At 45.7% G+C, this 22,076-nt stretch overlaps 3 protein-coding genes across 3 annotated transcripts in view; 2 read left to right on the forward strand and 1 right to left on the reverse strand.

Moving 5' to 3' along the window:
* GNL2 (G protein nucleolar 2) overlaps positions 1-6,883 on the forward strand; it is a 21,881-nt gene extending 14,998 nt beyond the window's left edge. The window contains exons 10-16 of the mRNA XM_039851064.1: positions 5-109; positions 884-1,042; positions 1,283-1,396; positions 4,445-4,896; positions 5,263-5,345; positions 5,926-6,011; positions 6,691-6,883. Of these exons, the coding sequence (XP_039706998.1) occupies positions 5-109; positions 884-1,042; positions 1,283-1,396; positions 4,445-4,896; positions 5,263-5,345; positions 5,926-6,011; positions 6,691-6,843 (1,152 nt within the window). The 3' untranslated portion in view covers positions 6,844-6,883. The remainder of the gene's footprint in view (positions 1-4; positions 110-883; positions 1,043-1,282; positions 1,397-4,444; positions 4,897-5,262; positions 5,346-5,925; positions 6,012-6,690) is intronic.
* Positions 6,841-15,201, reverse strand: DNALI1 (dynein axonemal light intermediate chain 1). Its single transcript, XM_039851066.1, has 6 exons — positions 15,042-15,201; positions 14,352-14,497; positions 12,116-12,285; positions 10,916-11,094; positions 10,412-10,576; positions 6,841-8,549 (listed from the first exon to the last, which is right to left on the reverse strand). Exons 1-6 carry the CDS (start codon positions 15,120-15,122, stop codon positions 8,514-8,516), a joined length of 777 nt encoding a protein of 258 aa, XP_039707000.1. The 5' UTR covers positions 15,123-15,201; the 3' UTR covers positions 6,841-8,513.
* An 822-nt stretch (positions 15,202-16,023) lies between these two features.
* On the forward strand, positions 16,024-21,520 carry SNIP1 (Smad nuclear interacting protein 1). Its single transcript, XM_039851065.1, has 4 exons — positions 16,024-16,320; positions 17,526-17,625; positions 18,487-19,088; positions 20,043-21,520. Exons 1-4 carry the CDS (start codon positions 16,094-16,096, stop codon positions 20,305-20,307), a joined length of 1,194 nt encoding a protein of 397 aa, XP_039706999.1. The 5' UTR covers positions 16,024-16,093; the 3' UTR covers positions 20,308-21,520.
* The last annotated feature ends 556 nt before the right edge of the window (positions 21,521-22,076 follow it).

Raw genomic sequence — 22,076 nt, forward strand, 5'->3', positions numbered from 1 at the left:
TCAGGTCTGGCAGTATATTACCTTGATGCGTCGGATATTCCTTATCGACTGTCCAGGTGTGGTTTACCCCTCTGAGGACTCGGAGACAGACATTGTGCTAAAAGGAGTTGTGAGTATTCCGGTCCTCATGGACTCTTTCTTTGCTTTTTGGGGAAAGCATCCCGTGGGGAACACTGGATACCTTTGCTTTTTACTCATTCAGAAGACAGTTTGGGGTCAACCTGTCTGACCAAACTTTAGGAACATGATGCTGAACAGGGCGGCCTCTCCATTCCACTTAAGCCTGTTTGAGGAGTTAGTGGGACCATGGGCATGTCTGGTCAGTGTCATCTCACAAAAGTGTTTGTAGTTTACACACAGGATCCAAAGAGAAGCAGGGCCTGTTTATATTTAGTGATAATTCATCTTCGTGGGTTTATGGGTTGAGTCATTTTGGAACTCAGTCATTTCCTCACTTGTTTCTGAATAGGACCGAAAACTTTAACTGGTTCCACTTAACCTTAACCAGCACTGCTGGCTATACATCCTGTACGCATTCTTCCCCTTCTCTCTTAAACTGTTCCATTCTCTTTGTGTCCTGGGATTGGCAGGCTTTTAACCATTTCTGCAAGTGAATGGCAAGAAACATTCCAAGTTTAAACTGCTTAAGGAAGCTGCTCAGTGAGTTTGTAGTGAACTGGGATTAGAGCTGAGTCCTGGGCTCCGTGTCCGTGGCTGTGGCTGGCTTCCAGCCAACCACATCGAGCCACCTTAGGGACGGGCTCCTGCCAGGCCACACTTGCTGTGTGGTGTTGAAATATCAGATATTGTAGCAGAGAACACTGGGAACTTCCCTGCTTCCATACTAAGGTTTGTAAGCAAGAGAATTCTTATTAATATCTAGGTTCAAGTTGAAAAAATTAAAACTCCTGAAGACCATATTGGTGCTGTACTTGAACGAGCAAAGCCAGAATATATCAGCAAGACATACAAGATTGATTCTTGGGAGAATGCTGAGGACTTTCTTGAGAAGCTAGCTTTCCGGACTGGGAAGTTATTAAAGGTGAGCCACCGTTTATGAGATTTGAGACTGGGACATCCCACAACCATGTGCGTATGTGATCTGGACCTCTTTTTCTTTTTTTTTTCTTTTTTTTTTTTTAAAAATAAACTGCATTGTGTGAGCAGTATGACACCTAGCAAGTAAATTGGTGATGAACAACTGGGAGAGTTGGCATGCCTCCAAACTGGGAGGTGGTTTTGTCCTTTCAGTCTAATTGGGAGTCTTTCTGTGACGTTTCAGGGTGGCGAGCCCGACTTACAGACTGTGGGCAAGATGGTTCTTAACGACTGGCAGAGGGGCCGCATTCCTTTCTTTGTCAAGCCACCCAACGCAGAGCCGCCTGCAGCCCCACAGGTAAGAACAGGGTGGACCCACCGCCTGGAAAGCATGGTTACTGACCTAGGTGTGGTGTCTTTTGGTTGCTTCCCTTTAGGGAGCATCGTCTTCCTTGGGGGTAGGTATTTCAGTTGCTGTGTCTCCCAGTCCAGTGTGCCATTGCCGTGACCTTGCTGAGGGGTGGTACTTGGAGACTGAAAAATAGATGTATAATAGACCAAGTTTAAATACCAGTCTGTAGAGCCTTGAAGAAAGAGGGCTTCTTAAATGTAAGTGTTCTTCTGGCATTAGCACGTCTTCTTACCCTTGAGGAGCAGAGGCATTTCCAAGATTTATTTCTTAGACATTTATTAGACCCAGCCACGTGCTGGGCAGAGGGAAAGTAGAAATAAGTAACAGTGCTTTCCCTCCAGAAACTCGTCATCAAGTGGGAAAGGCAAGAGGCATAACTGATACTCAGGGAAAGAAGTCTTAGCTTTGGGGCCTCAGGACTGGGTTGAGAAGCTTCCCTATTATTCCATTTCCCTCACCCTGGCGACAGACTGCCACAGGCTCCAGCTTTAGCACATCGTTTTTCTGTTCCTAGGATCTTTCGCAGAGCTCAGCCAAGTCTCTTAAAGAAGAGGTGGCCTCCCTACTAATCTCTTGGGGCCATATAGCTTTGATTTTCTCTTATTTGAGCTCCATTCCCAGAGTTTCAGTTGTCAGCTAGAAATTTCCAATTAAACAGTTTCCCCATCATTTCAAAATCAATATACTTGATTAACATCAGCAAACTGATGTTAATCTACTTTCTCCCCCTCTCCCCTAACACCACCAGACAACCAAACAAAAAATTCCTCTCCTAGCTTCTTTGTATGTTAAGTTGCTTGTTCATCGATTCATTCATTCAGCAAAAATGGACTGAGTATCTCTCTTGTGCCAGGCACTCTTCTGGGTACTGGTGGTACTGCAGTGAAAAGCAGACAAGTCTCTGCCCTCCTGTACATACATAATATATATGTGTATGTAGGTCAGTGGAGGAGTGTGTGGTGTTTTCTAATACCAAATACATTTTGTTTTTCTCTATCAGTTCTGTAGTTCTCTGTCACCAGCTGGGTGTCCTACACTTCAGTTCAGTTCTGGCACTAACTCCCAGAGGCAGACCCCACAGGTTAAGGTCTCAGTCCCACAAGACTGGCCCCACTTCAGATGCCAGCTGCAGATGGGTTTCCCAGACTACCCCCACTTCTGCCCAGCTGACTATAAATTCAAGGGTTCCCAGGTTTGATAATTTGCTAAAAAACTCATGGAACTTAGAAAAGTGCTTATGATTACGGGTTTCTTAATGATGCAACTCAGGAACAGCCATGTGGAAGAGATACATGGGGTAAGGTATGGGGTGGGGGTGGCGTGGAGTTTCCACGCCCTCTCTAGGCGCACCACCCTCCCGGTACATCAGTGTGTTTACCAGCCCAGGAGCTCCCCACACCCCATCCTTCAGGGCTTTTTTATAGAGGGTCCGTTACAGAGGCTTGGTTGATTAAATCACAGTCATCGGCCATTGGTGGTTGAGCTCAACCTTCAGCCCTCTGATCAAGTGCTTGCTTTCTGGTGACCAGGCCTCATGCCAAATGGCTCCACCATGATCATCTCATTAGCATAAACGGAGTGTGGTTTAAAAGGGGCTTCTACGAATAACAAAAGATACCCCTGTCTTTACTCAGAAAATTTCAAGGATTTTTAGGAGCTCTTGTGTCAGGAACTGGGATGAAAGACCAAATACGTATTTTTATTATACTCCAGGGAGACAGATGGTAAGCAGATAAACATGTAACATCAGTAAGTACTGTTTGTTGGCGGGGCGGGAATTAAACCAGGGTAAGGGGTTTGTGAGAGACAGGAGTGCTCGTGTATGTAGGGTGATCAGGGATGGCCTCTGAGGAAGCGGCAGTTTAGCAGAGACCTTAGAGATTTGAGGCAGGAGCCATGTGGATGTCTTGGGAGGCGAGCATTCCAGGCAAAGGAAGCGGAGCACCCAGAGCACCTGAGGCAGGAGCGTGCTCGATGTGTTCGTAGTACCGACGAGAAGTCATGGGGCTGGAGTGTGTTGGGTGAGGGCGGCATGGCAGGAAGCACCAGGAAGCAACTGGGTCTGAGGAAGCCCATCACTGCTCTCGTGTGACCTCGTGTGGAAACAGTGGAGTCATCGTGAACTTTTCCTCCATATCTAGTCACTGAGTTTGGGTAATTAGTTCCCGCACTCTGTGAATTTCATCCCTTTTTTTTGGTGGTGGCAGGAACTCCCTTTGAGAATCCAAAAGCTAAAAAATTACCTTACTAGAAAAATGTATACAAATGTACATATACATTTTATAAATAATTTCCTGAATTTTATGGATTCCTGATTTATATAGCACTTCTTTTGGAAAATCACATGTCCGTGGGTCTCAGTCGCAAGAATAAAATGTTGTCACATACGTGAAGCAGCATCGTGAAGCCTGGCACATAACTTTCTTTTGCACCGTCATCTAAAGCAGGCCAGTCATTTCAGGGTTCCCAAACTCGGGGCTCCTTCTGAACTCTCCTCATGAGGTTCCCTCCTCTTACCTTAGACCCTTCCTTCAAGTGTCTCCTCAGCGCCTCTCCTTACTACCTGACACTTTCTAGACTAGTGCTGCGTTCATGCTTACCATACAGCTTGGCTTGCTTTCTTGTGTGTGTGAATTTTGAAGGTGCTTATCTCGACAGCCTCTATTCCGTACAATTGTCAGGGAAGGTGTAGGGAATCTTATCTGTCTAACAGTAAGTGGTTGATCGGTTATAATAATTAAATACTCATAGTCGGTGCATCTTCTGGAACTGCATATATATTCCTTTGATCCTTTAATGCTGGGTTCTAGATTTAATGCACATCGGCTTACAATTGATTTGTGATAGGACTCGAATTTGAGAGTTTTCAGTACTCTCCCTCAGTCTTGAAAAGAGGACTACCTCATTCGAGAGCAAGATGTAAGTTCAGAAATTCTGTTTTCATTTTCTGATCCCATTTCTCTCCCCGCCCCTGCTCCTTTCCGGCCTGAATAGCTTCCATCCTCATCATCTTTGGAAGCTGCCACAGAAACATCACAGAACAGCCTGGAAGAGGAAATCGCAGAAAATGTAGGTGAAGAGTCAGAATCTGTTACTGAGAAAGAACAAGGAGAGAACAGTCACTGTGACACTAACTCAGAGATGCAGCAGATTCTTGCACGGGTTCGGCAGAACTTCGGCAGAATCAACGTCGTGCCTCAGTTTTCTGGGGATGACCTGGTTCCTTTGGAGATGTCAGATATCGATGAAGAGCTTGAAAGTTCTTCTGCAGAGGAAGAGGAGGAACAGGAGCAACAAGGAGACGAGGAGGAAGAGTCTTACCCAGAGCCCCAGGAAGAACACGTGGAAAACGACACCAAGGCGGTTATTAAAGCCCTGGACGAAAAGATCGCCAAATATCAGAAGTTTTTAAACAAAGCCAAAGCGAAAAAGTTCTCAGCGGTCAGGTATTGTTTTCATCTACTCACCAATTGCAGTTAGCTCCTTCCTTTTCTCGAAACTTGCCATGAGTATTGGAGTGGTATTTATGGCAAGACCAGGGGTTGGGGGGGTTGTAATTTCCCACATTTTAAAAAAAACGACGTTAAATTTTGTAACAGTTCAGCTTTCCAAAATATGAGAAGCTTTATCGTTGTCTTTTTGAAATGCCAGGGAGCTGCAAAAACTGTTGGGTGGTGTCTTCTACCAGTGGCGGTAACTACGTGAAGAGGAGTGGGGTGTTTTTAGTCTGCAAGGTTGTCACAAGTCAGCACGTGACTTGGGCAGTGGAGGGGAATGTCAGACAGCCTCACGGCCTTGCTTTTCTGTTTCAGGATATCCAAGGGACTAAGTGAAAAGGTTTTTGCAAAATCTGAAGAGCAAAAAACAACACCTGAAGAAGATGTAGAAGATGCAGGTAGAGTTAAATTATTTAAATCATTTACATGTCATTTGCATCTTTGAGAAATCCAGGCTTAATCTCCAAATTATTTCTTGTACCATCATTACCCACACAGATGCTTATATGTGGCAGATGACCTTGCTTCCACATACTACTTATAATACAAGTAGGATTATCCACTTTTCATTCTGACGTTTCTTAGATTAAATTGATAATTCAGGAAACTTCCTTTTAAACAGGGTGCATTATTAATGTTATAACTTAAAGCTGGATCTGCAGGCAGATTTTTTTTTGTGGTGGGCAGGATGGTTCATGCATTTATTTTTTACTTCATTGAACTAACAGCTTCTATATCAAGAGTGTGTTTTCATGACATAAATGCACAGTCTGCTGTGGCCCCTGAGGCCCTTCCTGGCCTGGTGCCCCCAGCCTCATCCTGCTTTCCTCTGCAATTTGTTCACCATACTCCATTCGTGCTGGTCTTTTTCCTTCTTCCTCCAACACGTCAAGCTTATTCCCACCCTAGGACTCACAGACCCATTTTGAATAGGAAATACCTGTTTCTTTTCTGTGTGTGTGTGTTTGATGTTTGTAGCACCTGCCAAAAAGGGAAAGAAGAGGAAGGCACAGAGGGAAGAGGAGCATTCGAATAAAACTCGCAAGACACTTACGTCTAAGGAAGTACGTGATTTTGGTTTTCAATATCGCCCAGGTGTAGAAAGTAGAGAGGAGAAATTCAGTTCTTAAGATGCACCCTTTCCAAAGCTAATGGTCTAGAGTTGAATCAGGGAACTTCAGTCCTAAGTGGCCTACTTAAGGATAGTTAAATAAGTTCCGGAGTTGGTCCTCTGGATGGAGGTCCTTGAGTTCATGTCTCATGGTTTAGAACTTCTTGATCGTTGTCCTCAAACATATGGACTGCCACCTAGAAGAGTCCATTGGTTTTATGTAGCCCCAGTGAAATGACACATGATATGCAGGGCTATTAGACAGATCATGGCCCTCTGAAGTTAGCTCTGTAACTGGGCCTTTCAGAGCTGCAGTGGGCTGTCTTGGGAAGTGAAGAGCTTGATGTCGAAGCGTTTGGCCTTTGACCAGAGGACCACTTGTCAGGAGTGCAGTACAAGGGATCGAGGCATTGGATGACGGCTGGACCTGTTGACAGTCTGTAACTGGAAATTGTCTCAAATCACAATAGAAGAGCAACCTTGGGCCTGGGAGGCGAACCCTCCCCCATGAGCACTGACTGCTTCCACTAGTTGTGGAGGCAGCAAGGGAATGGAGCACAGAGAAACAGAGGGGCCTGTTTATGACTTTCCATGTTTGATTGGTTTGCCTGTTCTTTTGCCATTTTTTACAGCGGAGGCGAGCTGCACGGCAGCAACAGTCCAGAAAAGTTGGTGTACGCTACTATGAAACCCACAACGTGAAAAACAGGAACAGGAACAAAAAGAAGACCAATGACTCAGAGGGACAGAAACACAAACACAAAAAATTCAGACATAAGCAGTAACATTTTAAAAGTTGTTTATTAAATTATACAAAAATAAGCAGTTAGAAATTGTGTTCATTTTCTTCATGCCCAGTTAGCATTTCTGAGGCCACAGTGCATTTGTTCTGAGATCTGACAGTTGAAACCATTCACCATTGCCAGTGTAAATAAAGTCCCTCACCCCCAAGGATTTCAGCGATGGAGTCCATTCGCGCTTTCAACATTTGAATCAGACTTCCTAGTTCCTCCAGAGTGTAACCCTGTCATGTAAATGTCTGACAGAACAGATGGATAGTGTGGTTTCTTTTGTACTGGCAATTAGCAGTTTGGAACAGAAGCTGTTTGGCATTGTACTGTAAAAAGAAAATTTCAAGGGTATAGTAGATAAGGCCTACTCTGTAAAATATGAAGAGAAAGCTACAGCAATTTCTATTGTTCCTCATTGAGTCTGTGAGGTGGATCCAATTAGGACATTGTCAAGGAGTTGTGGAACTAGCACATCTCAATGAACAACATTCTTTCCCATGAAGATGACAGAGCAGATAGGTCATTTTAATGGGGTCTCAATTCCTCAGGACACCTGAATAAGGGTAGAAGCTGTGACTTCAAATTTGAGAGTAGAATGTACGGGGCATGTTTGACTTGGTCAGACACAGTTCTTGTTGGACAACAGTTCTTGAGTGAGCCTTGAAGCCCTAACGAGGACCGGTGTCAGTTCAAGGCGCCACTAAAGAGAGTTTCTCTTTGCATCTCTTTAGGGTAATACTGAGCACTTGAGGTGTTTCAGCCGAGGAGGAACGTTAGTGCTTTCTTAGGTATGTCACTTGTGGAATGGAATTTGACTTAAAGATTTATGTTGCTCATTTAGTCTTTTTAGTCTATGAGGAGGAGTCCTGAGCCTTCAAACTGAGTTTAACTTAAGAATAGTAAAATGCAGTTGTCTGCAGGCCGTAGCCCAGTCGTTAGTAATTAGAACTGCATGTGAAGTTTGGACATCTCTCCCATTGTTAATTAAACATAGCGAGTTAGAGGGGTGTAGGGCCAGGGTTTGGTCTTTTGCAGAATAAAGTGAACAAATCAGTGTTGGGGGAGGAGCTGAGGTGCAAGCAGCTTACAGTGGACATTGTGACTTGTAATTCTTTCCAGCACAATTACTTTTTTGTAAGCCGTGGGTTTGACTCTGCCATTGCCTCCTCACCTAGGCAGTCTGAAACAGAGAAGGGGTCCAGTTGATTTGGCATGCAGGGATCAGATGATACAGTATAAACTCAGAACTCCAAAATGAGTAACTAGAACTACATTGGAGCAGGGATGATAGAAATATCAAATAAGGGAGAGACTGAGCAGTTTCATTTGGCCAGAAGTAAGTGGTGATACAGTGATGAAGAAGCAGTTGCTTCACCTGAGAGAGACAGCAGAAAAGGGTGAATTCTGTCTTACTATTTGAGTTGGCAACTCTCAAGGTTGGCCACATAACAGACTGTCGGGGCTACACCACCTTCCATTGCCCATCTGGGAGCCTAGCTGCCAGACTTAGGTGTTTCATGACCCTGGAGCAATAGCGTGACTCCTGACAAATAATGTAGGTGGTGATCAGGGCAGGGTATGGCTTGTTCACTCAGGAAACTAGCTTTTTATTACAAACGGTTTAAGATAGGGTAGTAGTGCTTATGAGACCCACATGGAAATTATCACTTCTTTGGTGCAATAATGCCTTCCAGTTGGGCCTGAAAAACAAAAACAAAGTTCATTAATATTTGAAACTTGCGCCTAACACAAACAGCTGAGAGGTGATAAAAGTCTGGGAAGGATAATCCCAGTGCCACCGCTCCAAGTGTTTTTCTCCTTCATTCCCCACTCCATATTTTCCAGATTAGCTGGTTTCTGGCTTGGCATACAGTCTTGCTACATTATTGTATGAAACCAGAGCTGGTTTCCATACAATAACGGCTCAGTGCATAATATAAAGCACTGAAAAGGAAACTGAAAAAAAGTTGATGAAATAGTGGTTTTTCATGGCTCAGATTTCAGGCCTAAATATGTCTACTAGGTTAAACATTGGGATCCTGGGAGCTCTGTGCTAGGACAAAAGGTTTGGGAAACTGCAAATTTTCAGCCACTGAGACAACTTGACACCCAATTAGAGAAAATTGCTACCAGTGAGTAGGGAGCTGTCCGTCTTGTATGTAGAGCCGAAGACACGTGAGAGTTATTTACTCAGCTCCTCTGGCAGCCAGTAACATAATTTACCATCACGGTGTGTGGACAGATCTTTAAGTAGGTCTATCCCAGGGACTGCGAACACTGCTTTATTTGCAGTGTGGCTTTGAGCCAATAAAAATAACTCACTTCTAAAGAGTCCTTCACCCTGGGGATTACAAGGTTGCTTGTAAATGTTAGAAAGATGCCAGGGTATTCTGCTTTGCTCTCGCCGCCAATACTACAGGAGGAACTGAGGAAGCTGGGCTTATGATAAAGGAATATGGCAGATAATGGGGGCAGTTTCAGAGGCTGCCAAGTAAACAGATGCACACGTGGCTGTGAACCTTTCTAGCTTTTCTTTGTTTTTGTTAAAATCAGCAGAAAGAAAATCTATGTTATCTTCCACTAGCGGGTAATACAAGCCTTTATCTCAAGTGTCCAGCCTTCTTGGTTTGTAGCACTAACATGCCTGCCAATCACAAGAATGTAAGCTTTCTATGAGACTAGGGAGGAGAGGAGAAAAATTCAGGGGCCCCTTCTGGCCAGGGTCCCAGGATATAGCCACTAAATGTCAATAGGCCACGTATCTAGAACAGCAGTTCTCAAACTTCAGCAAGCATCGGAATCACCTGGAGACCTTGTTAGACCAGATTGTTGGACCCCAACTCCAAAGTTTCTGATTCAGCAGATCTGGGGTGGGGCCAGTAATCTATTCCCAAAAAGTGCCAGGTGATGATGATACTGGAACCCAACCTTTGAGACCCTTTGGACCAGACAAGCAGCCTGGAATTTCAAGAGGCCCCTGCTCAGAGCTTTTCACCAGCACCCACTCCTTCCCTTCAGCTCAGCTGGATAAAAGTATACGCCAGCGAGAGGGCTTTGAGGAAATGCACCTACAGTGTAGTTCCTGTGACCACACATGTGGGGAAGGATCCTGATTTGAAATGGTTCTTCCCTCTCAAGGGGCCTGCCCTCTCCGCCCCAAACGCAGTGCCTCAGAGGGAAGTGCAGGGGGGAAGGCACTCCCGCGAAAGCCTGCTGAAGAGCTCTAGCCCACTGTAGGAAGGCTCCAAATTACCAGCTGCCATAACCACCTCTCCCGAGGATGGTCAACTTTATTCCAAGGGGAAAATATCCTCCACTGGAGAGCGAAGCTAAGGTGTCATGGGGATTCAGAGTTGAGGAAGAGTCTCCTCCAGAGCCAGATGAATGGAGAATCTGGGTCATGAACCCTCTTTCCCCCAAATAGCCAGCCCCCTTTTCTCCTTGGCAGCGCATGTGGACAAGAATTTAAAGTCATCCGGAGGAAAAGGAACCGAATGCTTGGCCGGTGTGGCTGGGAGGACGGGTGAGGGAGCACCTCCGCCTGGGCCTGTGTGATGATTACCTTCAGCTGCTGATTCGTCCTCTTCAGGAACTGAATCTCCTCGTTGTGCTTCTTCTCCTCCACCTGTCTCCTTTCACTCTCCCGCTTTTCGGTGGCTTCACATTTTGCCTTCTGCTCGTTCACTTGCCTCTCCAAATCTCTCTTTTCTGTTTCTAATTCTGCAATCTAAGGACAGAACCCCTAGTCATCCTGGGGTGTTGCCAAGTGGATGGGGTGGCTTGAGTGCCTAGGTGGAGGGGACCTGGAATACAGCTGTCCAACCCAAAATATTGCCAGGGTCTGTACTGCCACCCAGTGGGGGATCAGTGACTGGCATGGCATATCCAAGAGGAGAAAACTCTGCCATGACCAGACTGGCCCTTACAATCTGAACCAAGAGACCTCACTGAGATGATGGGAGAGCACCCTAGGAGGCAAGAATTTAGTGCTGGAATGACAACCACGTGGCCCAGAGACTGACGGAAGAGTCACAGAGGGCTAAGGTTCGCGGTAAACCCCACTCACTTTCCTCTCCATGTCTGACTTCCCCTGCTCAGCCTGCAGCGCCTTCCTCATGCCAAACGCCACACTGCTCTCATACAAGGTCTGGTAGGCAGCAATGGTCATGCGGATCTCATCCCGGACTCGCAGCAGCAGCAGCCCCCTCTCTGCACAGTTGATGGTGACCTCACGGATCAGCTCATCTTCCAATGCACACACACAGCGAAGTCAGAGAAGACAGGAGGGAGGGGATATGCACCATGTCTACTGCAAACCACTCTTCCTACTGGGAAGGGTTCTAGGCTGTGTCCTCACTTAAAGACTCATCTCAAGGAGGGGACTTCAGTGGCCCCAGGAACCTTGCCATGCAGCCACAGCTCTGAATTTGGCGCTTGGGAGTACAGGCAGTTGACAAACCCAGGACAGAAGGAGACAGCTGTGAGGCCCCTCTCTTCTATCTTCAGCCAAGAATTGGGTACTATTCAAAGAAATGTGGCTTTTCAATTTGAAGATGGTAGCTGCTTTAAAGCAGTGCGAAGATCCTATGTGCCTCTTTGGCTGGACTAGTTTGGGGCTTGAAACAGCACAGTCTAGAGCTTGCCCACCCATCTCCTCCAAAAATGCTGACCTGGAGGACTAACCATAATCATACTCAGACTGCAGGGAGCCTGCAAGCTCTTGCCACTGCCTCGGGATTTGGAGGAAGTTTGAATGTCAGCGTCCTCATGGGCCAGTGAGATTGGGCTGTGGGAAAGCCATTTCACACCAGAATTTGGGGAGGAGGATCTTAAATCCTGTGTCTGTCAGTTAACAACAAATTACCCTGAAATATTTTTCTGGACTAAGGGCCAATGTTGATGGATGGATATAAATATAGAACAATTTTACTGATTAAAAAATTAACACATGCTTATTTTAGACATCTTTGAAAAAACAAAACATTTAAATGGAAGTTCTCATTTACTCCAAACATCTGCTAAGAGGTGAGGAACCAGGTTGTCAGGAACCAGGTTGACTGACAAGTGGGGACACACGTAGGAGAGGCGGGGCCAGGAGAGGAAGAAGGTGTGTTTAGCAGTTCCTAGGTGGGGCAGGTAGAAAAAGACAGCGATTCCAGGATGAGGTGGGCTTCAGCTTGGGGATACTCAGGGCTGGGGCCCGTGTTGAAGGGGAAAGGAAGGAGGCAGTAGAGTGTAGTGTACCCCCCGCCCCCAGGCCACTCACCAAAACACTGTGAGTAGAGCTCTCTGCGGACAGGGCAGATCCCAGTCTCCCTGGCCTGCCGCTGCTGCAGCTTCAGGTCCAGCTGCTCCTGGAGGTGTACTACATCCATCCTGGTGCTGGGGGTGCTGGACACTTGCTGGATCCATAGCTGTGTGTCTTCCACCCACTCCCTGCAGCACAGACACAGCCAGGCTGAGCAAAACCCATTGACCAAAGAGGGTTCACAGGACATGAGCAGAGATGACCCTTTGAGCTCTCTGCCTGAGCAGGAGTGAGGGGCAGCTATGTCACCAACCCACCAGAATCATCCATCCCTCTCTCCTCCTTGGAAAATATGTGTCTCCAGAGCCACACTGACTAAGATGGCTCCACAGGGTCCCTATCTTGGGGCTTGGCAATCACCACTCTCCCATGTCCTTCTGTGAAATCATCACCGTGTTCTAGATCTTACCGTCCTAACGTGTTGAGGACAAATGTATGGTTCTTGCTGGATCTGAATAGAAGGCCCAGTGGGAACTGCCCACTGACTTGTGGGGTAGGAGACACAGGACACCAAAAACATTGTGCCAGTCAGAAAGAGGTGAACGTGTGTATTGGGGAATGGGAAAATTCTTGAAGGATTGTAGCCCCCATAGTCAGAGGCATGGCCAGTTTCTAGAATCACGAAGAGGTAGCCTGAGGGCAGAACCGCTTTGGGGGAGAGAACTTCCATGCATTGGTGGGAGGGAACCTACTGAAAAATCACCCCCAGCTTCTTTGTCATCCATCTCAGAGGAGATTGCAGTCTCTTTTCATGACCTTAAAAATTATGCTGTCTATTGTCCGGGGGTGGCTCCATAGTGTAGTGGTTAGCATATCTGCTTTACACGCAGGTCCTGGGTTCGCTCCCCAGGTGGAGCCACGAACCATACCCCAGGGGTACCGGGCCCCAGGTGCGGCCCCGCTGCGGCCCCAGTGCGGCCCCCGTGCAGCCGCGAGCACGTGGGAGGAGACACCCTGCCTTCAGAGATCCAGTTCTTAAGGGGAGACGGCAACATCCATAGGTCAGGGGTGGAAGTGGGGTGGGGAGAATTAAAGAGGGGAGAAAAAAATTGTGCTGTCAACTTACTATATAAAAATAGTCAAAAAGGCATGTCAGATAGTGATAAATGTGGCTACAGAAGAAGCAGTGTATGGAGATCATGAAGAAGTGAGCAGGTGCTCTTTTTATAAGGATTCTCAAGGAAAGCCTTCTTGAGGAAATGACATTTGAGCGAAGAAAGAAGAGAACCAGGAGGATATCACGGGGAGAACATCTTTGGCAGTAAGCACAGCAGTTGTCAAGGCCCTGAGGTAGAAGAGTGAAGTGTTTCAGAAACAACAAGTAGAGTCCCCTGTGGCATTAGCACCACCAACAAGGAGGAGAATAAAAGGAGATAAGATCTGCGTATGTCGAGCCAGATCATGCCAAGTCTTCCAGGTCCTCCAGGTCACTGTAAGGACTTTGCATTTTAGTCCCAGTGAGATGAGAAAGCATTAAAGAGTTTCCAGCAGAAGTCTGGCATGATCTGACTTTGGGGATGTGTGAAGAATAGATTGTAGAGGCAAACGGTGGAAGCTGGGTTTTCAGATAGGAGGCCACTACAGTAGTGCAGGTGACAAACAATGAACAAAACGTGGAAGCAGAGGTGGTGATAAGTGGTCATATTTGGGATATAATTTGAAAGTGGAGCCAAAAGAATTTGATGAAGGATGGGACATGTGATGTGAGAGACCAAAAGGGATGAGAGTTAGCCTGAGTCCCTAGTAGAGGGGAAAAAACTGGGGATGAGCAGGTTGGGAGAAGAAAGAAATTGTGATTTAGTTTGGACATGCTGAGTTTGAGATATCAATTAGCATCTGCAAGAAGCTAATGAGGAAGATATAGAATATATGGGTCTGGATTTTAGGGGAGAGGACAGGGCTGGAAATACATATTTGGGAGCCATCAGCATATAGATGGTAGTTAAAGCCATGAGCCTGGGTGACAGCACTCAGGAAATGAGGGTAGATGGAGAAGAGGTCTTCTCTCCACCCCTCCCAAGATCCAGCCATCCGCAGTGCTAGGAGCTCCAGGATGCTGGGAGGAAATCCCAGCCAGGAACGAGACAGGGTGCCTCTCTCCACATTCTCAAGTTCTGAGATGCAAAAGTTTGGGCCTTCTCCCAGGCGGCTCCTTTGTTGTTGTTGTTGTTTGTTTGTTTGTTTGTTTGTTTACCTTGGGGGCAGGATGGCATTCAAGATTTCTTCTGCTTGCTTTGTAGGATCTGTGACACAGGAAGTTGAGGGGAGCTTGGCCTTTGGTGGCTGTGGGACTGGACCTGAGGGTCCAGGTTGTTGGGGGCTGACTTTCAGTGGCCGAGCCTAAGAAGAAGGAACAGGTTAGGGGAGGAGATGATTCAGACACTGAGCTCCACACATTCTGGCCCTCTGCATTGCTCCAGGTCTCCTGCACACCCCTCTCTTATTCCCAGTTCACTTTATCTGTCTTCTCAGCAGAAGTTTTGTCTCAGAATTGACAGAGGCCATGAAGAGTCTCTGGTCCCACCCCAATCCAATGTTTGTATCTCCTTGAACCAATGTTTCTGACACAGTACTTAAATCTCTGCTTTCACACCTCTAGTGATGGGGCAGTCACTATCAGATCTATTCTTGGACCCGGCTACAATAAAAAATAGTGAGCCCCATTCATCTCCTTGTGACTTCCTTCCCCATCCTAAATCTGCCCTCTGGGGTCGCACAACATCTGGGTTTCTTGTTCCTCTCTTTCACACTCCTCCCGTCCCAATTCCCTTTACTCCCAGTCGCTTCAGCCTCTGTCCTTTGGGACTCCGGATTCGCAACGCTGAGAACTGTCTTTCCCCTTCGGAGCTTCCGGGCTCCCCCGCCCCCTGAGACCCGTCCTTACTTTAGGGCTCCTTTTCTCCGTGTTCCGGCTCACCAGCACCGGGGTGTCATACTTGAGCAGAGAGTCCGCGGGGGGAATCATGGCGGCAGCTGGAGTAGTAGCCCAGCAGCGGCCCCTCCAGGCAGAGCCTTGTTTACCGTTACCATGGAAACTCCCTCTCCCAGCCTCAAGGCCTGGGCGGGGCTTCGGAGTTGGGCGGGGCCAGCAGGGCTCCAGTTTCTGCGCAGCCTTCGCGAAAAGTTCTTCCGTGCTTAGCTTGTCAGGTCTCCGACTAAATGGGTCACTCCGGTACTCTTGGAAGCAGGGAAACAGGCGTTCACATCCCTATGTCGCGTCTAGCGCGCAATCTGAATGAGGTGGCAGGTCTTCGCTGACCCCCGATTTTCGTCTCCTGCAAAGTGGGAGACATCTGACTCCTCAATGAAGAGTGGGGGGAAATTCCCAGAGGAGGCCATCTATAGTTCTCAGGTTTTAAAAAGTATGTATCATTAATTAAACGAAGAAATGACAACATAACAGAAAGTTCAAGAACAGAGGGGACATACTAATGATTTGCCCACGGGCTACCATATATGATTACATTTCCTTCTCTACTTTCCTTCGTATTTCCAAACGTAAATATAAGCACATTGTGCGCACAATTTTGTATCCTGCTTCTTTCGTTTAACAAGTCAGGGTTTTTTTCCCTTTTGTCATAGAGAGTCTGTAAATAGCATTGCAAATGGCGTTATAACATTCATCGATTGGCTAAACAACTCCTTACTCTTGGCCATTTAAGTGCTCTCCGTGTTTAGGAAATTACTAATGGTGCAGCAACAAACAGCTTCGAGAGAAGCTTTTTCCCAGAAGTTGGCTTTTGAAACTTAAAACTCCCTCCACGGGAGTCGCCTCGCTACGACCCCGCCCACAATAGCGTCGTTGTCACGTGATTGGCTTCTCCATCGCGAGGGCTTCTGGGAGAGCGTACACCCCAGAAGCGGAAGTCCAGGGGTATATCTCGTCATTTCCTTGAGCGAGAGAAGCGCAACGGACGTGTTTTCCTTTCGCTCAGCATGAAGGAGGTGAAGAGTGAGCGGGAGCGGGGCAGCCGGCGAAGGCACCGGGACGAGGACATAGTAGCGGCGGCGGCGGCGGTAGTAGTGAAGCAGGAGCGCCTCAGCCCGGAGGCCGCGCCTCCTGTCCACCGCCGCCCGGACTCCTCCGGCGGTAGCGCATCCCCGCCGGCCGGCGAGCAGGGCCGTCCTGGTCACCGCGGAAACCGAGCCCGAGGACGTAGCCGGTAAGTGGGAAGCACCCCGGGGTGGACCTTAGGTCGGGCTCGTTGAGAAAGGAGGACAGGGCTAGCGTTAGAAACACACCTTGAATGCTGAGCGCAGCGGCTTAGACTTAATCCTAAGGGGTGGAAATGACCCGGTGGTGTTTGCGTTATTGTTTACCTGTCACTTACGTTGTAGCTGGGCGTTAAGCGCCTAATGGACAGGGTCCTGCCCATTCATGTCTGTGTGCCCAGTGCTTCGCCCAGTATGGCCCGCCCTAGCGTATCGTTTAAGTCGAAATGCAAGGTTTTCCCCACCTGCCTGCAAATGGAGTGTGAACGTTGTCTTTCCAGTTATCTGCCCCAAAAGGTTTCCACTTCTAGGGCCTAGGAGATCTACCTGATACAGCTAATGAAAAAAAACTTGTCTCGTGCTAGACTCATTCATTCAACCTAGTTTTACTGGGTACTTATTATGTGCTAAAGACTGCTCTAGGTACTGGGGCCTCATGGAAGAACAAGACAGATGGTTATTACTCTCAAAATTGACAGTGCTCTAGCCCTGAGACAAAATAACTAGCAAGTAAAGTAAATAGTTTCCATTAGTAACAAGTATCAGGGATAGGTTAAAACAATAAAGTGATAGAGATTGAGGGGAAGTGGAGAAGGCCATTTGAGTTGAGACCTGAATAAGACTAATCCAGCCTTGTAAAGATGCTGGCGGAGGAAACAACACATACGAAGAACTTGAAATATAATTAATTGTGATTGTTCTAGAAATAGAAAAAAAACTGTAGTGATCAAGGAGAGCGGTTGGAATGAGGTGGGAAAGGTAGAAGACAGAGCCTAACGACTTGCTGATGATTGAATGTGATTGCGTGGGAAGGGTAGTGAGGAAAAAAAGAATCATGGGTGACTTCTAGGTTTTTGGCTTGAGCAGGTGGATGGTAGTGCCAATTACTGAGATGGCAAAGACAGAGGAAAGGTTTTGAGGGGTGGAGAATCAAGTTATCTAAAAAGAAAGTTTGGTAGGCAGTTATGTCTATGAGTCTGGAACTCAGAGGCGACATTAGAGCTGGGAAAGTGAAGTCCCTGAGTCCTATAGTGTGAAAAGCAGAGACCTTCACAAATGTGGTGTTTATGTGATAGGTACGCCTGATATTTGAAGGTCATTTATATGGGGGAAGGGAAATTGAGATAAAATCCTGTGTGTCCTATTCTCTTAACAGGTCCCCAACCAAAAAGAAAAAGTCTTCAGGAAGAAGAAGCAAGTCTCCTCGGAGTAACAGAAGCCGAAGCCCTCACCACTCAACAGTCAAGGTGAAGCAGGTAAATGGATTGAGTTGTTTTGATACTGGGTCCAAATCTAGAGCCTCTTTCCATCATAGCTAGAGTGTTGTGTATGTGTCCACCAGTACCTGTAATGGGCTTTTATCAAAGCTGGGTGGGATTTTTTTCTCTTTGTTTTGTTAAATGAAACTGTTTTGAGATACTTATTGATTCACATGCACTTGTAAAAATAGTACAGGCATATACTCTTTATCCTGTTCCTCCCAATGGTAGCATCTTAGAGAATTCTAGTACAATATCACAACCAGAATATTGACAACAATACAGTCAAGATGTAAAATATTTCCATCACCATAGAGATCCCTTACGTTGTCCTTTTATAGTCACACCCACTTCCCTCCCACTTTTACCCCTCAACTCCTGGCAACTTCTGTTGTCCATTTCTATAATTTTGTCACATCAGATCTTACATATTTCTTAAGTATATTCCTAGGTATTGAATAATTTTTGTTACAGTTGAAATAGATTTTAAAATTACTATTATAGTTTCTTTTTTGGCATAAGAGAAAACCAACTTTTTCCTTTACATATTATCTTGTGCATGACTACTTACCTCTATTAGTTCTCTTTTCCATATATGCTCCCCTATAAGTTTGCCTGCAGGTACTTTTGTGTCTAGGGCTCTGAACATAGGCTTGCACTGTTAGAGCTAGGGTTGGGCAACAGCATGGGATACAGTCAGTATTGCCTCACACGAGTACCTAACCACCACTGATAACCTTATTTCATGGGACATTTTGCTCTTAAATGCCAGAGTCCAAATCACAAATTCCTTTTTGAATGCAGCTTGTTTATAGATTATAGAGTGCCTTTAACTGACTGAATCACTATGAATTTCAGGAACGTGAGGATCATCCCCCACGGAGAGGACGGGAGGATAGGCAGCACCGGGAAGCATCAGGACAGGAACACAGGCGAGCTAGGAACAGTGACCGAGACAGGCACAGGGGCCATTCCCACCAGAGGAGAACATCTAACGAGAGGCCTGGGAGCGGGCAGGCTCAGGGACGGGATCGAGACCTTCATAATCTGCAGGCTCAGGAGGCAGAGCGAGAATTTTATAATGCCCGACGGCGAGAGCATCGCCAGAAGAATGAAGTTAGTGCCAGCAGTAATGAGTCTCAGGAGTCGGTTCCTCAACCTGGTGGCAACAACAAAGAAAAACCAGTGCCTGCTAAGGAAAAGCCGAGCTTTGAACTTTCTGGGGCACTTCTTGAGGACACAAACACCTTCCGGGGTGTAGTCATTAAATATAGCGAGCCCCCGGAAGCACGTATCCCCAAAAAACGGTGGCGTCTCTACCCCTTTAAAAATGATGAGGTGCTTCCAGTCATGTACATCCATCGACAAAGCGCTTACCTCCTGGGACGACACCGCCGTATCGCAGACATTCCAATCGATCATCCCTCTTGTTCAAAGCAGCACGCAGTCTTTCAGTATCGGTAAGTATACATTTGCAGAAAGAAACTCAAGTGTAAGCAGAAGCTAATGTCTCCATTAGGGTTACTAAGTTTTGTGTATATGTATATGCAGAAGGATCCATACCCCTCATATCTAATATCAGTCTTAAGGAGTATTAACCTTACTGTCCTTTGAGTAACCATTTATATCTGTATATGAGCATTGAACTTGGTGTCAGGAATCCAGATTTTGAATCCTGCCATTATTGCTTACCAAGTGTTTTACCTCCAGTAAGCCACTCTCTGGGCTTTAGTTTCTACCTACCTCACAGGGCTATTATGAGGATTAAAATGAAATATAATTGAGAATGCCTGGCATATGTGTTGACCATATCTATATCTTGACAGTTTGCATAGTACATCTGTTATTGTTTGATCCTCACAACAATCCTGTGAAGAGGGTAAGACAGGTATTAATTAATATCCGCATTTGACAGGTAAGAAGACTGAAGCTCAGCAAGGCCATGTGACTTGCCTAATAAATGATCACCATAGTAGAACTCTGGCTGAAATCTAGCTCCCTTAACTCTGTAGTCTAAATCCGCTTTATTTCCATTGGAATAGAAGATGAAATATGTTGAAATATAGGTGAAATAAGCATATGTTGATTATAAACAACACAAAAAAATGCATTTTCTTAACTAGAGCAACAAGTCTTGGATTCTGCCTTTTAAGCTTTTGATGTGCTATGAATTTCCTGTCCTCCCACAACCAGTTCTCACCTTTTCTAAGTATTTAACTTAGTAGAGAGTGGAGGAAGTGGAGAGGGCCTCTCTGAAAAGGTCCAAAGCCATGCCTTCCTCCTTGATTTCTTAGAGTTTGAACTTGAACCGTGTTGAAGCCAGGTTATTTATATTGTCCAGGCTGTGTTAGCAAAAAGCTGGATGATCTGAGGCAGGATTTTGCTCACAGGTTTCTCTCCTTTTTCTCTTCCAGGCTCGTGGAATACACCCGTGCTGATGGGACAGTTGGCCGTAGAGTGAGGCCCTACATCATTGACCTTGGCTCAGGCAATGGAACATTCTTGAACAACAAGCGCATTGAGCCACAGAGATACTATGAACTGAAGGAAAAAGATGTACTTAAATTTGGGTTCAGCAGCAGAGAGTATGTTCTGCTTCATGAGTCCTCTGACACCTCTGAAGTAGACAGGAAAGAAGATGAGGATGAGGAGGAGGAGGAGGAAGTGTCTGACAGCTAGCAAACTAAGAAACAGCCCAAACTCTTGAGAGACCTTTCCTTTCTCCGAAGGCTTTGGGATTGACTCAAAGAGCACAGTGGTGCTCTCTGTAACGCCTTTTATTGCCTTAAGTCTTTCCTTGGTTGCTGGCCAGCTTGTGTTACAGTATAAGAAAACTGACTCATGTTTGGTCGAACTTTTTTCTGTGGCACATCAGCCACGTGCCTGTGGGCACGTTTTCAGAACAGTCTCACCAACACATCGTGTTTCGTAGAAGCGTTGTGGCTTTAGTTGGTGCTTTCAGAACTGTTGCCTAGGAAATTATAAACCATTGGTTAAAGGGGAATTGTGGCTTGTTCTCTTTGTACGTACAGTTACTTGATTTATAAGCTTTGTGGACTGGGTTTGTTTGGTTTTTGTTTCTGGGGCAAACCCCTTTTACTAAGCTTTGGTCATCACCAAAACAGCCTCCAGTATATACCAAAGCTTTGACCTGGTTGAGCTCTTGAGTCACAGAAGTTGATTTTGCACTTCTCTTTTTTGGGGGGTGGGAGTTTACCACATGACCTCATTATTGACTATTGGACTTAAACAGATACTTTATGGAGGCTCTTAGCATATGACTGTACAGGAAGATCATGACTACTATCAGTGGGTGCTGATTTAATGCCACAAGAGGCTGAAATGCATCGGAGATCTGTTTTCTGTGAGAGAATTCTAATTTCTCCATGGAGCATGTACATAATAATTTTGATCATCTTATCTGTTCTTCAACTTTGCATTTTTATTCAAATTTTATCTTTCTTCCTTTTTGAGAAACACACTGTCATTTATGTGGCAGGGTCCTAGCTTTATTCTAACAACACATGTATAAGTCTAAAGGGGGTTGTGTAGTTTACATGTTTCATCTTTTTAAGACATTCAGAGGTCGTATTTACCTTTCCAAGGCTGGAAAGCATGGGAATTGCCCAATTTCCTAATTTTCCACTAGAGGAATATATGTTAAGTAGAAAAATCATAGCTACTTACATATGCTGTATGTGTGTGTGTGTGTGTGTGTGTGTGTGTGTGTATGTGTGTATGAAAGAGCTGCATACTGATTTTCATAGGAGAATGTTTTGTGATGTAAATTCAATACTACATTATAGGCAAAGGCCTCCCTCTGAAGAGCAGGTTTTCATTTATATGTATTTTTGGGATAAAAAATAATAAAATTTGTAAATATAGTCCCATATCTCAGTGAGTGAGCATTGTTCTTGTTGAAGCAGCAGTATTTTCTGAATTGGCAATGAAAGGGTTTTCCTTCCCAGAATAGTTAGAGTTGGGGCAGGTTATACATAGTGGGCCTTGTACCAGTTTATCCTTGTCCTGGCTGTTTTCACCTTCTGGTTATGAGGGGAATGTGGGATGGGGAGAAAGGAGAGGTGATGCAACTCTCAGTCAGTGCTACTGCTAATTATTCCTCTTGAGTTGAAACTTATGATACTATTAGGTTGTCTTCTTTACCACGGTTTTTCCACTAAGGTCTCACACACCCATGTGTACTCAGGGCTAAAGGATGACTAGCATGGGGAGGGGTAGCTGACTAATCTTTATTCAAAAGAAATTGAAAGATCCTCTTAGAAGAGTGAACATTTAATAAGGTCAGTTAGGTGAAAGTTTAAATGAGGGTTTAGAAGCTACAATAATGTAAGAGCAATTAACATCCCCCTCAATGTGTTCTACATGGACCACTATAACTAATATTTTCATAATTTTGATATATGCCATAGATCACATATTACATATGT

This window comes from Pteropus medius, unplaced genomic scaffold, assembly GCF_902729225.1.
Source record: "Pteropus medius unplaced genomic scaffold, Ma_sr-lr_union100, whole genome shotgun sequence".
NCBI lineage: Eukaryota > Metazoa > Chordata > Mammalia > Chiroptera > Pteropodidae > Pteropus > Pteropus medius.

What these genes read in the sequence shown, in the direction of transcription:
- DNALI1 (XM_039851066.1), bottom strand. Translation starts at nt 15,122, where the DNA reads ATGATTCCCCCCGCGGACTCTCTGCTCAAGTATGACACCCCGGTGCTG. An exon ending in AATGCCATCCTGCCCCCAAG is followed by an intron (nt 12,286 to 14,351) that starts GTAAACAAACAA and finishes TCTGTGCTGCAG; the next exon opens with GGAGTGGGTGGAAGACACAC. An exon ending in GCTCTACTCACAGTGTTTTG is followed by an intron (nt 11,095 to 12,115) that starts GTGAGTGGCCTG and finishes GTGCATTGGAAG; the next exon opens with ATGAGCTGATCCGTGAGGTC.
- SNIP1 (XM_039851065.1), top strand. Translation starts at nt 16,094, where the DNA reads ATGAAGGAGGTGAAGAGTGAGCGGGAGCGGGGCAGCCGGCGAAGGCAC. An exon ending in CAACAGTCAAGGTGAAGCAG is followed by an intron (nt 17,626 to 18,486) that starts GTAAATGGATTG and finishes TATGAATTTCAG; the next exon opens with GAACGTGAGGATCATCCCCC. An exon ending in CACGCAGTCTTTCAGTATCG is followed by an intron (nt 19,089 to 20,042) that starts GTAAGTATACAT and finishes TTTCTCTTCCAG; the next exon opens with GCTCGTGGAATACACCCGTG.